Here is a 17,398-nt window from a genome sequence, read left to right as displayed (position 1 = left end):
GAGACTGAAGTTCTTTCTTGATGCTGGAGTCTTGAGAATTTGTCTTACTGGAACTCATTTCAGACTGATAAACTGACAGGAAAATTTCCAAAGTAATTTCTGACAGGAATATTATTAAGATTTCCTTTCTTTTTTAGATATAGTTCAAGAACTATATAAAACAAACATATTTAGAAAGAAAATTACTTCAAAAATTAATTTTTTAAGTAATTAATTCCTGTCAATGTAATGAAATTGGTGGAGCTGAAGAAATCTGCTGCTATCCTGTGTTCATCCTTGGCCATGCCCCCACTAGCCATGGTTCTAATCTCACAGCAGTTAACTTGTGTGTCTTTTTTCAACTAGCAGTCTGGCACAATTTTACAGCAGGATGTGATTCCACACCCATTTCAGACACTCCTTCTAATATCTTCTTAGCATACACCGATGATGTCATCCTCTATAAATTGCACTCTGACAGAGTATAAGTCAGACTTCTGTGGTGGTGCTAGTCTTATGTTGTATGGAATCCAACTTATATATCTAAACAGGTATGGTATTTGAATCTGACCTCAGTCAATTGGTGTGTGGGTTGGTGGTGTATTATGGTCATTCTATGATGTTTTGAATCTGTTCTCACTTGACTTCCACTCAGAAGACCCTTTTACATAGTCCCTTGAATCCATCATCCCTTTTTCCTTCTCTCCACATATTCTTTCTGCAGAACACTGGATGTCATCATCTCAAAGATCCATAAACACATTAGAAGCAGAGCCCCTCCCTGACTCTCTACAAGCCATCTCCAGATCACTGGATATGTGATTGCTAATTCACTCATGGGGTTGTGCCCATGTCCCATATGGACAAAGGCAGTCTGTAATAAAATCAAACACATATGCACATATCCCTACTGTCTTCCCTCATCTAGAGATAGCGATTTGAGTTAAATGAGATAATAATGGCTAGGCTTGTATGGGCTGCTGGCCGTTAGCCTAGTAATCTCCTATGACCCTATGAACCCTGCACATGTCAATGCTGTTGTCATCCACAAGTGCTGTGTTAAGGTGTGGATGTATTGTAGTCCTACAATGGTGCATTCCAATCTGAGATTTGAACTACTGTATTGATGCCTGTTGCTGCCATTTGGTTACATGAGACTTCCATAACAGATGTAATAATATGCTTCCCGAGGACTGGGGACATGGGATGATGCTATATACATTGTTGCCTTATGAAGGCATGTCTTCTGATAGTGTATATATGGTACAGGGCCCTCATTCGCACAATTCCACTGATAAACATATAGGCATATGATGTACAACTGATGTAATGACTAAAAATAGGGTGAATTGTATGACTGTTTTAACTGCTCCATTGTGCTGCATGTGATTCATACCCAAAGTTTTATTTGGAGGTGATGTACCATTGTATCACAGGTACAGCCATAGTGTGACTGTTATGCATCACAGACATACCGCTACATCACATCAGTAGTACCACTTGATAGTTTGCATGAACACATATGAATGTATGATAGGATTTCATGGCAGTATAACATTTTCGCTGCCAATATCAGGGGGCAGTGATTGTGCAGCACGTGTTGAGGTTTCATGTGCTTATACAGTGCACTCCATGTATTATTTAGAATGTGTACAATATTACAGTAACTTCTTCCTTGATCACTGAGACTTTGCACTCCTGTAATTTCTGTGCACATGGGCATAGCTGATACAGTGCCATCAGTCTTACATTCTGCTGTATTGTTCATTATAATGAACCAATTCTTAATTTACACATTAAAGATACTTCAGATAATATCCATTGCTATGACATGTGGCAGATGCATACAATACCTAGTTGTGTGTAGAGAATCCACTCATAACAGTGTTTTGTTTGTATGTGTTGTTATTTGTATGGCTGATACCTACATCAGGCAGGGATGCTTTAGTCAAGTGTATCACATTTGGCACAGTAAGCTCCCACATCTGGTAGGCCATACAGAACTATTCTCTGGAATGCATACCCATTAGGATTTGACAGTGCAGACTTCCCTTCAAGGTGTTCTATTAAATGCACATGCAAGGAGGTGTAAACAGCAATACGTACTGTGCTATCTACATATGTCCATAATGTTATGCTACTGACTTGTCTTGGAGGCGTACATACATTGACATATCCTATCTTCAGGACATTTCCATATTTACCATGCCTCTTCCTGTTTATTCATCCATATCATTCATGTTTGTGCACATTTTCATCAGTGCACTTTCCCTGCCCAGTGTACTGCGGTGGTGGTGCTGCGGTAGCATTGTCGCCTCACAGTAAGACGTTGTCCTGTTCGATTCTCAGCTAGAGCGTCTTCTGTGTGGAGACATGCATGAATGGGCATACCTTCATTGAAGGTTGTGCGTCAGAGCTGGCAACTCAGCACGTAACAATCTACTGCCAATCATTAGCGGACCAGAGTTCCACTGTGGCGACCCCTAACTGGGAAAAGCCGAAAGACACAACAACAACAACAACAACTTTCCCTGCCTTTCTAAGTTCATTAGAGGAACTTAGGGACATGTTATCGGTATGGACAGCAGACAGAAACAAATCTTTTATTTCTGCTGCTGTCACTTGCTGGTGAGTACTGGAAGATTTTTATTGCCTGGCGTTAGACCCGACCTTATCAACTTTAGCAGGGGGTGCTTAACATTTGTTAATGTCAGACCTCACTCCACTCTAATGCTTAACTGGCTTGTCTTTTTCCAAATATCTGATTGTAATTACTATGCTACATGGTCAAACCAATAATGAATCAGGAAGACTTTAACATAACAAAACATAAACAGAAGCTCATTCAAGTGACCCAGTTCAGGATAGAACTAGATAAGAACTTCAGGAAAGGTTATTAGAATCCAGGTATTTAACAAATGCACCACTGTTAACAGGTCAGTTCTCAAGTGGCCTTGGTATTTAAAGAACAGTTCCCAAGTGATCAGAAATATTCCATTATGATATAATTTGAAGAACTTTATGGACATGGGAACCGAAAAAAAAAGACCTATCTTTTTATTTAGTTGTATGGGAAAGGTCATGGTAAGATATGTTGCAACATTCTTGAAAAAAGAACTGTAAAGTTTATGATATGCTAATTAATGTTTGTCAGTTTACATATACAAAGAGCAGATCTATTGCATTACATTTTTTCATGATATCTGTCAAAAAGCATTGGCTTGGGATTATCGGGGATATTAAAATTAATAAAGTGAGAAGTTAAGTTCCATGTGGATCTCTTATTTTTTTTTGCATAGTGCTGAACTGTCCCAGTTTTCCAGAATGTTCTAGATTTTGCTTGTGTTTTGCTCTATCCATCATAGGTTCATAAGTGATTTCTAGGCTAATGGCACAAAAGACTTTACAAACCTAGCCATTAATACCTAGGACAGGACATGACAATATTATATCTTAATACCCCAGATATGGGATGGGGTAGTATCAGGGTAGTGGGTCTTTGGGTGTTGGGGCCCTGAGTTATTTTACAGACTGCCTGTGCCCATAAGGGACATGCACAGTACCCTAGGAGTGAATTTACAGTTTCCCATCCATTTAGCCAAATTTATTTATTTATCATTTGTTTACTGGAAAGTCCGGTTCAATTTTCAGCAGAGACCTGGGGGAAAACGCTGCAGATGTATGTCTTTGTAACGTGGGAAGAAACCAGAGCACCCAGAGAAAACCCACACAAATGAAGGGAGGACATGCAGACTCCACACTGAAGACACACAGACTGAGAATTGAACTGGAGAACCTCTTGCTGTGAGGTGACAATGCAACTGCTGCACCACTGCACTGTCCTTTTCTTTCTTTTTGAAGATAGTGAGGGATGGACTTTGTTTTATAAAGATGGGAAGCTTATCCCATAGATGAGGTAACCTTTGGGCTATGAATCTGTCTCTCCGGCAGGTTCTGTTAGTGTCCATGGACAATTTTTCTTGTGAACATGTAACATTTTCATCAGGGCTAGATCATACAATGCCTTGTAGGTCAGGCATAAGTCACCTGTCAATAAAGATATGAGATGGAATAAAGGGATAGGGCCTTTAGTCATTTCGCATAAGACATGTGTCTTGCTCTTTGTATTTTTTAGTGAGAAACCTCTGGGGCCACTCCGACTGGTGCAAGTGCCTGGTTAGATACATGCAGAAGGGAGTATTGTGCTCAGTTATGTGCCTGATGAGAGTCATGTACAATGGTACTATGACTTCCTTTGACCTTGATGCCATGCCCTTACTTATAAGTTGAGCTATACAGAAGGACGTCCTCACTACTAAAGCTACCTGATGGTCAAAGTGTAGGTCATTATCTATCTGTGTTTCTAGGTCTCTCACCACTGGGTCTACTTTTAGGGATGTGCTATCAATATTATAATTTGCAGGGATATCTGATTACACATGTTTTACCGTTAGTCTCAGACTATGGTTTTGGCACCAGTCGTTTCTCATTTTTATACCTGTTTGTAGGATATCAACATTGCTTAGGAATTTGATATTACTCCCAGCTTACAGTCATCAGTGAACTTGGTAATCCAGTGGCCCCCAACATTGGCCTTCACTTCAAAGAAGTATATACTAAACAGGAAGGGTCTCAGCCATGAGCACTGTGGTACACTGCTAGTAACAGGTTTCTTATCAGAAGGGGATTTGCCTATATGAACAACTCCTGTCAGTGAGCAAGTTTGCTATCCATCTGATGATGTAGGGGTTTATACCTAACACAGTAAGTTAATCTATGATCCCAGATTGAGGGCTTGTGTCAAAAGCTCTGGCCAGGTCTAGATAAGTGGTGTGTACCGTTTTACCCTCATCCATGGCCTTGTTGACTTTCTTGAAAAGCAGCAAGACCTCTCTTTAACAAAGCCAAATTAGGTCTGGTCCAGTGTTTGGTGATTTCCTATGTCATTATTGATCCAGTCATACCTCTCAACCTCTTAGAGAAAGAAATCTGGACAAAGCCATAAATAAAAGTGGGACAAAGGCCCAAAAATAGGGCAATTTTTAAATATTGCTCTTGCAAACTTAGAAAGTTGATAGAATAACATGTTTTACATTAGCATGAATTTTCTGAAGGGTGCAAAGTCTGAAACTCAAATGTCTGTCATTATTTCTTAACTTCAGTCTTTTAAGTTTTGCCACTAATTTGCCAGAAAACCACAATTTAATGAAAAATGGACTGAAAATATGAGGCAAAAATCTGAACATTCTGCAAAACTCTGCACAGTTGAGAGGTATGGATCATCCGGTCCCTGATAATTCTCTCCATGGCCTTGCAGATAAGACTGGTCAAGCTTATGGATCTGAGTTCTTTGACTCAGTTGATGGGCCCCCTTTGTGCAGAAGGAAAACTGTTGGGAGGCTGTGGTTAAAGGGGGTTTCTAGTAGCCCTGACAGATTCTTTTTTTGAACTATTTAAGAAGCATCCTGGAATGTTGTCAGGACCCAGGAGGCTGTGGTTTTGTCGTTAGTGAGCGCAGTAAGGACCTTTTCCCCCATTATGACAGGTAGGGGATGATTGCAGGTATTTCTTTGGGTGTGGTAGGAGGTAATGGGGGGAGTTTGAACTGAACTTGTCAGCCAGCAGGTTTGCTATAGTTTCAGGCTTTTTGTAGGTGTTGCCATTCATGATTAACTCGGCACATTGCTGAGCATTTCCCCTGAGGTTATGAACATAATTAAAAAAGGTCTTATGGTTATCTTTCACCTGCAAAGCTCTCTGTGCCTCATAGTTTGCTTTGACAGATTTGACCAACTCTCTAATTTGTTTGTTTAGACTGGTGAGTGTCTTTTTCCACTGTTTTGTCTGTTTCTTCTTAGCTTTAGAGGATTTGTTTCCTTTTTTGAATAGCCTATTTATGCTAGGGATCCAACAGGGTGGTTTATTTTTGCCAGTAATCATAGGTTTGACATGCACAGGGACTGTGTCCTCTATGCAGTTATGAACAAGGAAACAGGAAATTCATCCCTGGCTTGGCACCTATGTCTTGGACACAGGCAACCTGTAAATGGTTCATCTCCCAGGCCCCTGCTTGTAAATGTTTCATCTGCCAAGCCCCTGCTTACACTTATGAAGGGTACCCGAACCTGTCAGTGATTTGGGATGCATGGCTAGGCTTAAAAAGGCCCCTGTGGTCCTTAGCCTAGTAAACACCTATGAACCTATGAATGCAGTTGTACAGTGCTTTTGTGTAGAACACAGAGTAGGTCTCAGTGTCAGCCAGGTTCAGAGGGGCTTGGAGGTTTAATAAATTGTCATTTAGTTTGCAGTATTTGGCCTTAAAAAGTTCTTAACAGGTTTGGATTTTTTTTTTGGGGGGGGGGGTTCTAGGTTACTTTTAATAGTAACAGAGATTATTTTGTGGTCAGATCTTACCAGGAAGGAGTTAATATACAGGAGGGAGCAGCCTCCTCTAATGTTCGTGAGTACCAGGTCTAGAATATTTGTAGCTCTAGCTGGGGAGTTAACTAGTTGCTTCAAGGTGTTTGCATTGATGAAATCCAAAACCTCTGAGCACACGAATTATGGATCGTATAAGTCTCCCAGTTTATGTAGGAGTAGTTGATTTTCTGGTAAACCATGGAACATTACAGTCAGTCAATAATGCCTGTCATTAGAGATTCATACTTGTTGCTCTTCAGAAAGTGCATGTTGATGTAAAATTTGTTGTTCTATTTAATTTTCTAAGTAATGTACCATTTGTTTCTGATTTTGGACAATTTTCATTCATTATTTTTGGTTTTAGCCTTAATTTTTCAGCAGAGAAGATGAAAGTTAGGCTGGTTTGTAATTTAGTCTGTTCATCCTAGCTGAACAAAGGAGCGTATCAAGGAACAGCACTGCAGCCCTTAGCTTTATATCTAATTAATGCAGAATAAGCAGAAGACATAAACATACTCATAACATAACCAGTAAAAATTGTTATTGTGTTAAAATACATATCCACATGGTCAGAAGAGCCGTATGAATTTGTAAGACACACATATTGCTTTTTATCCCTTAGATTCCTGTTTTCATCCATCACAGTGCTTTTCTCTTTGTATACATATGCAGATGCACATTATCATATTGCTGTACACCCTAACTGGCATGTTTGACTCATCACCCCATATACCTGAGAGCCATACTGGTTACCAATGATACTGAGTGTGCAGCTGAAATGAATGGCTCTCTGCTGCTCCCCAGTGCAATCACTGTTTCATTCTGAGGCACACTGGATGCCTACTGACAATCATGTGACTATGAATCCCACATCTATCAGTACAGCAGCCGAATTGCCCTCCTTACTTCCTGCTCTGTACAGCACAGGTAGCATCTTCAGTTTTAATCTTCAGTTCCAGATGCCTCCATCAGTGCAAATGGATCCAATATTATGTTATTTTCTAAGCAGCCATTAAACTAGGGTAACTCACTTATACTGTTGCATTCATTATTATGAATATTAACATTTCTGTAGCACAAACTGCCTTAAATGACATTCAATATAACATGCAGTGTTTACTTTTCTATTTCTTGTTCCATGAACCAAACCATGAATACTCCTCACAGAAATCAAACAAAAACTTCACAAGATGAAAATATCAACCAAAGACAATTCCACCAATCAGCACAATAATAAAATGCCAACCAGCATTCTCTGGTGTGATCAATGCTAGAAAGGTGTCTACTAACCAGTGTTGTCTCGACACCCTGCGATGGCGACAATGGAATTGCATCAAAGGAGAAAGACTGGAGAAACATCATCATGCATGGCAGTTCAAAGTAACAAGGGGCCAATGGCTTTAAGCTTGTGTACAAATACACAAGAATCTATTCCATGTGGGCAAAGGAGTGGTGTTGATTCATCGGGAAAACGGACAATGAGATTAAGGGATTGGTTGCAGAATGAATTTGCCTTTTCCAACCCTACACCATCAGTGGTGGATATTAACCTGGACAAAAAACTGAATGACTTGGAGATGATGTTAATGAAGGTACGTAACCTTCAGTGCGATAACGCTTATCTGCTCGAGAGTACTAAACATCGTAGAGTCCCTAAGGGACTAAGAGTCTATAAAATTTCCTAATGTCATTAAAGAAGGACAACCTGAGTGTGCAGAACTCCTGGAAATGTTCCACCGACATGGGGTCAAGCTAATGGAGTTCATGGTTAAGATCTATAACAACAAAATAAATGACTTAATGGCAGAAATTGAGAATGCAAATGATATGGTTGTTAATGATGTGCAATTTAATACGTACTGTCGTAAAGATGATGTAATATTCGAGAAGGGTGAACAACAGGCTGAAATAAATATCAAAAGCAAACAAAGGAAATCATATAGGGACAAAAGTGATTATCGTACTAAATTGGCCTACACCCTTCCTAAATCTTAGAGTGGTTCAGAAATGAATGTGAATAGTGAAAGATCTGATAACTGAATGGAGGTAGTGAGGGACAGATCTAGAAATGCCCAGTGGGATAGTTACAGGGAAAATGTCTATGAACTGGAATATCCCCCTCTGAGAAGATATGAGAGGTTTCAAAATAAGAACAACAACTTTAGGAGTACTAATTTTTTTTTAGATCAACAAGGGGCCCCAGGGGACAGGGTTACAAGAACCAGTGCTGCAAATGGAGGAAGAATATTTACAACTAAGAAGGTATAATAATTAATGTATTATATCGTCTTTTGATAGGATTTTGTTAAGCTACCAAGCGTTCAACATTTTCAACCATGCTGGTTTGAACATAGAGAAAAAATGTTTTCCTTATTAAAGAAAGGTAATAAATTTGTACCATCTAAGAGAGTGGATATAACGCAAGCTATAACGGAATTAAAATTATTCACTAGGAAAATGAATTTGAATTATTTGTTTAAGGACAACCAGAGGATGGACTATGTATCTGGGGGGGTTACAGAGAAAAAGTTGTTTTAATCCACTATTACAATCGACTGTAGGTACATTTGATAGGATTTGTACGCAGGAAATATATGAAACCCTAGAGGCACACAAACCTAGATATCATAATTTAACTACTGAATAAAGTAGTTTATTAAAGGAATTCAGGAGTAATCCCAACATAAGATTTATGAAACCTGATAAGGGGGGTGGCATGGCTATAGTGGATAGAACAGATTATAACAACAAGATTTTATCCATGTTGCAGAATGATGGGAAGTATGAGGTCATTTCTAAGAATGAAATAAACATTACTCATCGAAAAATACAATTGGTGTTGGAAGATTCCCTATTTCAGGGAATAATCAATGAAGAAATGTTTGAGTTTTTGAGAAATGACCATCCAACTATACCAACTTTATTTGGGATTCCCCAAACCCATAACAACATTATGGATCCCCCTACAGGTTAATAATAACATTGCAGAATAGTAGTACCTATTCTTTGGGAATTTCTGTTGATAGGGTGGTGAGGATTTCCTTAAGACCTATAGAGTATATATTAAAGGATTCATGGGACTTCCTGTCAGGGATAAAGGATGAATATTTTAAATACATTTGTAGTTTTTCCACTGTAGATGTAGTCGATCTAGTGACCTCGATTCCACATAGTGAAGGACTGGATTATTTCCATGAGGCTTTGATAGAAATCACTACACTGAGCAACACCATGATTAATTTTATTATGGTACTCATGCAGATTATTTTGAAAAACAATTTTTTTCATTTTCGAAGGTGAATTTTTTAGACAAACAAGAGGGGTGGCAATAGGTACAAGCTGTGCCCACTTGTTTGCTAATTTAGTGATGTACAGATGGGAGAGGGAACACATTCTAACAAGTCCTTTTGTGGACTATTGGTCCTGTTATTTACATTTCCTGGATGACATTTTTATTTTGTGGAAAGGGGACGATAAACATCAAGAATTCACAGATTATATCAATGGTATTTGTGATTACGTTACATTTACTAGTACATTTAGCAGTGATTACATTAACTATTTAGATGTAACACTTAGTAAAGATAAGGTAAAGGGTTGATTTACATTAAAGTTATATAGAAAACCCACCTTTTCCAATGACTATCTAGAATACAATAGTTATCACCCTGTGTTCATGAAGAAAAATATAGTAAAGGAATAAATGGTCAGATTAGCGAAAATGTGTTCTGAAAAAGATATTTTTATGAGAGAGATGGGAACCTTGTTGAGTTTTTTTGCTGAGAGAGGGTACCCTTTTGATTTTACCCATAATATATGTAGCCAGCTTATGGATGAATGGGGTTTGAGGTACATACTCCTCTTGGGTAAAGCTACGTCCCATGAAAATGTGAGTAACAATACTAAGACAAACACCTTTGCTTTTTCTATGATTCTGACCTATGGGGAAATAAGTGCAAAGGTCAGGGACATTTTGAAAAAGAATTGGGTGTTTAAAGGAAATGAAGATCTCTTTGAAACCTTGGGCAAAGAACTATCCTTTGTTTACAGAACCAATCATAGTTTAAAGTTCTTATTGGAACACCCTATAAACCAAAGAAGGATACTAAGGGGGACGGTAAAAGGTGGTTCCTGAGAATATTGTAAATACATCTTACAGAGGTCCTTTGTGGAATTGGAGATGGCAGGTTGAAGGTCAACTTAGCAACAGGTTCCTGTGGATCAAGTGGGGTGGTCTACCTAGCAGTCTGCCAAGAATGTCAATTTTTCTATATAGGTAAGACAGAGAATATTGAGAAAAAGGATTTACGAACATATTTATGCTATCAGGAGGCAAGATGACAACAATGCCCTATTTAGACACTTGAAGAAGAGTCCAACATGTAAAGAATTTTTATTTGGCCTATTAGAAATAGTCGATAGAGATCCCAGGGAAGGGTTTTGGAAAAATAAGTTAGCTAAGGCAGAACTTAACTGGCAAATAAAAACTAATGCCACAGTAACACCAGGCATAAACAATGCTATTTCTATCATGCCTGTGTTAAAATTTCGAGCAATGTTATAACTTATTTTATACATTTTATAATGTGCCTTTAAATTTTTTAAGCAATATGGGTTTTACCAGTGATTGGCTGGAAGTTGTTATTTAAATGGGTTGTGTTTTTAATCCCACAGTTATGAAGAAGTCCTGTGATGAAGAACAAAAGTGCTTGACTGTGGATTGTTGGTGAATTATTAAACGTTTTACTTGGTGGACTCCTGTCATCATTATTCAACAGCTTACTGAGTGCTTATGTTGTTCTTAACATGCAGTGTTTACTTTTCTATTTCTTGTTCCATGAACCAAACCATGAATACTCCTCACAGAAATCAAACTAAAACTTCACAAGATGAAAATATCAACCAAAGACAATTCCACCAATAAGCACAATAATAAAATGCCAACCAGCATTCTCTGGTGTGATCAATGCTAGAAAAGTGTTTACTCACCAGTGTTGTCTCGACACCTTATTTGATATACATGAGTAGTGAAGCTTTCCACCATAACGAAAAGGAAATACACATGGCTGGCCACCTTCTGTCAGAACTAAAACATAAAATTTTAGAAAATTGAGATGCAGTCAAAATCTATTGTAAAGTTCATGAAATAATATTGGAGATTAGTTAACACTACATGAGGCAATTAGTTTTCTCAGAAAAAACATGCACATTATAAACAGCACTGGGATAATTCAGTACAAGTGTAATAGAATGTATGCTGCATTCCTCTATAATGCTGGAAGAAAGCTGTTCTGTGTAGTTACTCATGATTAGAGAATGGGTGAAATGGACATCACCCCCTCTAATGTTGAAAGAATGTTCTCCAATAGATTGTTGGTGTACAGGTAAATCCTGGTCAAAAACAAATCTGACGCTTTTTAGGCATCATATTAAGCTTCCACAAAACTCAGACAGAAAAAATGCAAGTGGCCACCATTATTTATGCTCACTAAACATGGCTTTGCTGTGTACCGAACAAAAAGTACATAAAGAAAAACCTAATGGCTGTGTGTATGTGCACGCATGCCATGTGCATATGTATGTGAGAAAGTGAAAAAGTAGAGAGAGAGAGAGTTACTAAGAAAGAGAGAGAGCTAGTGCATACCATCACCATTTCAATGCAGCTGGCAGTCATAATGCTAAGGATTGGCATTATTGACTGACAACTGTACTGCTCAGGGATTTACCAGCAAATCAAACATTCTACAAGAGAAAGAGCAACTATATGCAGCAAAATGAGAGATAGTTAAGTTTGGAGTTAAAGTTTAGAGGTTTTCTCCCTGGGCCTTTCCTGAAAATTGGCTTTTACCCAGTCAGACTTTCCCAGTAATCAAATGACAATAAATAAATAAATAACAGATATGGGGGTCTACAGTGCCTCGTATTTTATGATTTTTTTTCATTCATGTAATCACAATGAGACATCTGAGGTGTTTTCAGTCAACACTGTGTGTGTGTGTGTGTGTGTGTGTGTGTGTGTGTGTGTGTGTGTGTGTGTGTGTGTGTGTGTGTGTGTGTATGGGGCTGAAAATTGGCTTCTACCCAGTCAGACTTTCCCAGTAATCAAATGACAATAAATAAATAAATAACAGATATGGGGGTCTACAGTGCCTCGTATTTTATGATTTTTTTTCATTCATGTAATCACAATGAGACATCTGAGATGTTTTCAGTCAACACTGTGTGTGTGTGTGTGTGTGTGTGTGTGTGTGTGTGTGTGTGTGTGTGTGTGTGTGTGTGCGTGTATGTGTGCACATGCGTATATGTGTGTGGACATTAAATACTTATATAAATTACATTTTGTATGCAAAATGCTTCCTTCAGCCACAATTATGTATGTTATAGCAAGTCAGAACCATTAGGTGCTGGAGGAACTATTTTGCATCAAAAAATATAAAAAACGTAGGTTCATAAGTAAGTACTAGGCTAGTTGCCCTTGTGGTCCATTTTAAGTCTAGCCGGTGTCATTTCAGTTCATGAATTAAACTATCCTGATCAGTGTTAGATTGGTCTTACACAAACCATGGTTGATAATTACATATTACCCAAATAGACCTGAATAAATTTTCTATCACCTATCCATAGATCCAAGTTCCACTTGAATATGGACATGGATAAGCTTTGTTTTACATAGATGTGGAGTCTGTTCCAGAGCACTTCTGTGTGAGACATAGTTGTCACTCCAAACCATTCATTTGATGTTGCAGAAAAGATTTATATCCCAACTGAGTATTTCTGATGCTATTTGACTTGCTGATGTGCAGTAGGTCCATCAGTTTTGGATCAGAAGATGCCTAGTATGTCAGACATGGGTTATTTCTTAGCAGTCTGTAGGATACTGAGTATAAAGACAGGGCTTTGAGGCAAGTCATGTTAGACATATTGTTTAGGTCCTGCATTCTTTTTAGTAAGGTATTACTGTGGGTGTTCTAGTTGTTGTGTCTTTCTGGACAGACACATGCCAAAGGTGGTATTATAGTCAATAATTGCCATAATGAGGACAAAGTAAAGGACGATGATGACATTTCTAGATCTAGTCACAAACCATTTGTTTATAATCTGCAAAATGTAAAAGGACTTTCTTACAATAGTGGACACATTGGTCAAAGGATTGGTCACTATCCACATTAGTTCCCAAATCCTTTTAGGCACATATTGTCAATGTGGTAGTTCCCTAGAATAGATGACTTGCCAAAGGATATGATAATGCATTTTCTGGCATTTAATTTAAGTCTATGATTTTGGCACCATTTATTTGTTTGGAGCAAGCATTCCTGCAGTATGGCTAAGTAATTTGGGAATTCTATAACTGTTCCTGGCTTGCAGTTCTCTGCAAACCTAGTCAGCCAGAGCCCTTTAATAATGGCTTTTACTTCAGGGAAGTAGATACCAAGCAGGAGAGGTCCCACCACCGAGCCCAGGGGGACATCACCAGTGACTGGTCTCTTTGTTGAGGCTGCTTTTCCACTTTGATCTCCTCCATCCTATGTGTGAGCCAGTTGTTAAGCCAGTGGGTGATATAGGGATTTATTTCCAGTTTATTGTGTAAGGATTGTGTTAAAAGCCTTGTCCAAGTCAAGTTATGCTATGTGCGCCAGTTTACCTTTGCTTTGATGACCTTTTCAAAAAAGTCCACCATATTGAGTAAGCATGAGTTGATTTTATTAGCCAGTAGGTTGGCTATATATTCACCCTCAATGCAGGAAATATTACTCACAATCAGGTCGGTGCATTGCTCCACTGTGCTTCTGAGATTAAGAGCATAACTAAAACAACAATGTAAAAAGGTATGGAACAAGGTGAACGCCCAATCCAAGCAGCCAAAAACAGGATAAATATCAAACAAAAGGTTAGGGCGAAACACAGCTCGAAAAAATAGGCAAAATAAAATGTCATTAATCCGTCGTATCAACCATCAGTCACCACAGCGAATCCAAGAAGTAGACATCCAAGTAAAAATCCGTTCTTTATTACATACAGGTACCAGAGTTAGCGCTTTCACCTTTCGGTTTCATCAGACTCAATACAAGGTACAAAACTGATGAGTCTTAAATACTTTTAAAGGTGGGAAAAACACTTAATTAAGCTCATTAACAACAAGCTCTATCAATAAAAAACAAGCTCTATCAATAAAAATCCACACATTCATAAAAACTACATATACTTTTACTTAAACTACAAATGCACTAAACCTGATAATGCCACTAAATATACTAGCTTAAAATAATAATTTTTCATAAAATACAAAAATACAAAAATAAAACAGGAATTATCAGACACAAATTACATACTTATTTAACTCTAAGTCTCCTCATCCTTAAAAAAGGTCTCAATGAGACCTTAGCATTGAGACCAGGGGTCATATCTGACTTCAGCTTCAAAATCCAGGCATTCTCTCTACTCTCAGTAACAGCCCAAATATCACCACCTCTACTAGTAACATTTATGGTCTCAATCATCCTAAAACTAAATGTATGTGTGCAGTCTGTATCCATAACATGTTTGGCCAGTGCATTGGTACCATTCTTAATTCTGATGTTATACATATGCTCACGCATCCGATCCCTCAAACATCTGTTCGTCTTCCCAACATAAAACGACGAACAGGTGTTGCACGTGGCCAAGTATACTAGATCTCTAGACATACAATCCCCTCTAACCCTAAAGGAGTAGGAGATGTGAGTGATGGGATGTATAAAAACTACATCCCTACAAATAAAATCACAAAAATTGCATTTACCACACTTCATTGTTCCATGTGGAGACGTGGTATCAGAATTATTACCAATCATCCTATCACATAATAACCTTTTAATATTCCTCTTGTTCTTATACCTAAAACGTGGACAATCACCAACTATACTTCTAATATACGGATCAACCATCAAAATGTCCCAATGCTTCCTCACAACATCCTTAATTACACCAACATCTTTGGTATAAAACAGTGAGAAAGCAGTAGAACCAGTGACAGTGGTACTAGAAGTACCTGGTGTACCAGTGTCAAAACACAGGTCTGAAAAATACGGAGCAGCTGCTCCAGATCTTAACTCAAAAATACTCTCACGACCTATCATGATATCATCAGTCTTGTACCCCCGGGATGCCAACCTCCTATCCAAATCTAACAAGTCCTGACGAAAACCATGTTCAGTAGGGTTATACCTAGAGGTCCTCATACTCTGCCCCCTAACAATGTTCTGAAAGATATAACCAGGATGCATACTATGTCAGTGTAAAATGGAGTTCTTGTGACAGGGCTTTCTATACACTCCAGTATTAATAGAGCCATCAAGTAACCGCTCAACAAAGATATCCAAAAAAGGGAGCCTAGTATCAGAAAACTCATAACTAAACTTAAGATACTCCGTGCAAGCATTCAAGTCTATTATATAGGATTCTAGTTGTTCCACTGGATATCTTTGTTGAGCGGTTACTTGATGGCTCTATTAATACTGGAGTGTATAGAAAGCCCTGTCACAAGAACTCCATTTTACACCGACATAGTATGCATCCTGGTTATATCTTTCAGAACATTGTTAGGGGGCAGAGTATGAGGACCTCTAGGTATAACCCTACTGAGCATGGTTTTCGTCAGGACTTGTTAGATTTGGATAGGAGGTTGGCATCCCGGGGGTACAAGACTGATGATATCATGATAGGTCGTGAGAGTATTTTTGAGTTAAGATCTGGAGCAGCTGCTCTGTATTTTTCAGACCTGTGTTTTGACACTGGTACACCAGGTACTTCTAGTACCACTGTCACTGGTTCTACTGCTTTCTCACTGTTTTATACCAAAGATGTTGGTGTAATTAAGGATGTTGTGAGGAAGCATTGGGACATTTTGATGGTTGATCCGTATATTAGAAGTATAGTTGGTGATTGTCCACGTTTTAGGTATAAGAACAAGAGGAATATTAAAAGGTTATTATGTGATAGGATGATTGGTAATAATTCTGATACCACGTCTCCACATGGAACAATGAAGTGTGGTAAATGCAATTTTTGTGATTTTATTTGTAGGGATCTAGTTTTTATACATCCCATCACTCACATCTCCTACTCCTTTAGGGTTAGAGGGGATTGTATGTCTAGAGATCTAGTATACTTGGCCACGTGCAACACCTGTTCGTCGTTTTATGTTGGGAAGACGAACAGATGTTTGAGGGATCGGATGCGTGAGCATATGTATAACATCAGAATTAAGAATGGTACCAATGCACTGGCCAAACATGTTATGGATACAGACTGCACACATACATTTAGTTTTAGGATCATTGAGACCATAAATGTTACTAGTAGAGGTGGTGATATTTGGGCTGTTACTGAGAGTAGAGAGAATGCCTGGATTTTGAAGCTGAGGTCAGATATGACCCCTGGTCTCAATGCTAAGGTCTCATTGAGACCTTTTTTAAGGATGAGGAGACTTAGAGTTAAATAAGTATGTAATTTGTGTCTGATAATTCCTGTTTTATTTTTGTATTTTTGTATTTTTGTATTTTATGAAAAATTATTATTTTAAGCTAGTATATTTAGTGGCATTATCAGGTTTAGTGCATTTGCAGTTTAAGTAAAAGTATATGTAGTTTTTATGAATGTGTGGATTTTTATTGATAGAGCTTGTTTTTTATTGATAGAGCTTGTTGTTAATGAGCTTAATTAAGTGTTTTTCCCGCCTTTAAAAGTATTTAAGACTCATCAGTTTTGTACCTTGTATTGAGTCTGATGAAACCGAAAGGTGAAAGCGCTAACTCTGGTACCTGTATGTAATAAAGAACGTATTTTTACTTGGATGTCTACTTCTTGGATTCACTGTGGTGACTGATGGTTGATACGACGGATTAATGACATTTTATTTTGCCTATTTTTTCGAGCTGTGTTTCGCCCAAACCTTTTGTTTGATACATAACTAAAAAAAGACTTTGTGATTGTCTTTTATGTTTATGACTATTGTAGCCAC

At 38.2% G+C, this 17,398-nt stretch overlaps 1 protein-coding gene across 1 annotated transcript in view; it reads right to left on the bottom strand.

Annotated features, from left to right (window-relative positions):
* The window catches only part of HGFAC (HGF activator), a 1,210,481-nt gene that overhangs the window by 1,060,073 nt on the left and 133,010 nt on the right, over nt 1–17,398 (bottom strand). Inside the window, exon 3 of the mRNA XM_044072728.1 lies at nt 11,389–11,485. Coding sequence (XP_043928663.1) covers nt 11,389–11,485 — 97 coding nt within the window. The remainder of the gene's footprint in view (nt 1–11,388; nt 11,486–17,398) is intronic.

The sequence above is a fragment of the Protopterus annectens genome, chromosome 5.part0 (genome assembly GCF_019279795.1).
Source record: "Protopterus annectens isolate FY-2018-M chromosome 5.part0, PAN1.0, whole genome shotgun sequence".
In the NCBI taxonomy this organism is placed as follows: domain Eukaryota; kingdom Metazoa; phylum Chordata; order Ceratodontiformes; family Protopteridae; genus Protopterus; species Protopterus annectens.
The sequence above is the reverse complement of the archived record's forward strand: the minus strand, read 5'-3'. Positions and strand labels throughout refer to the sequence as shown.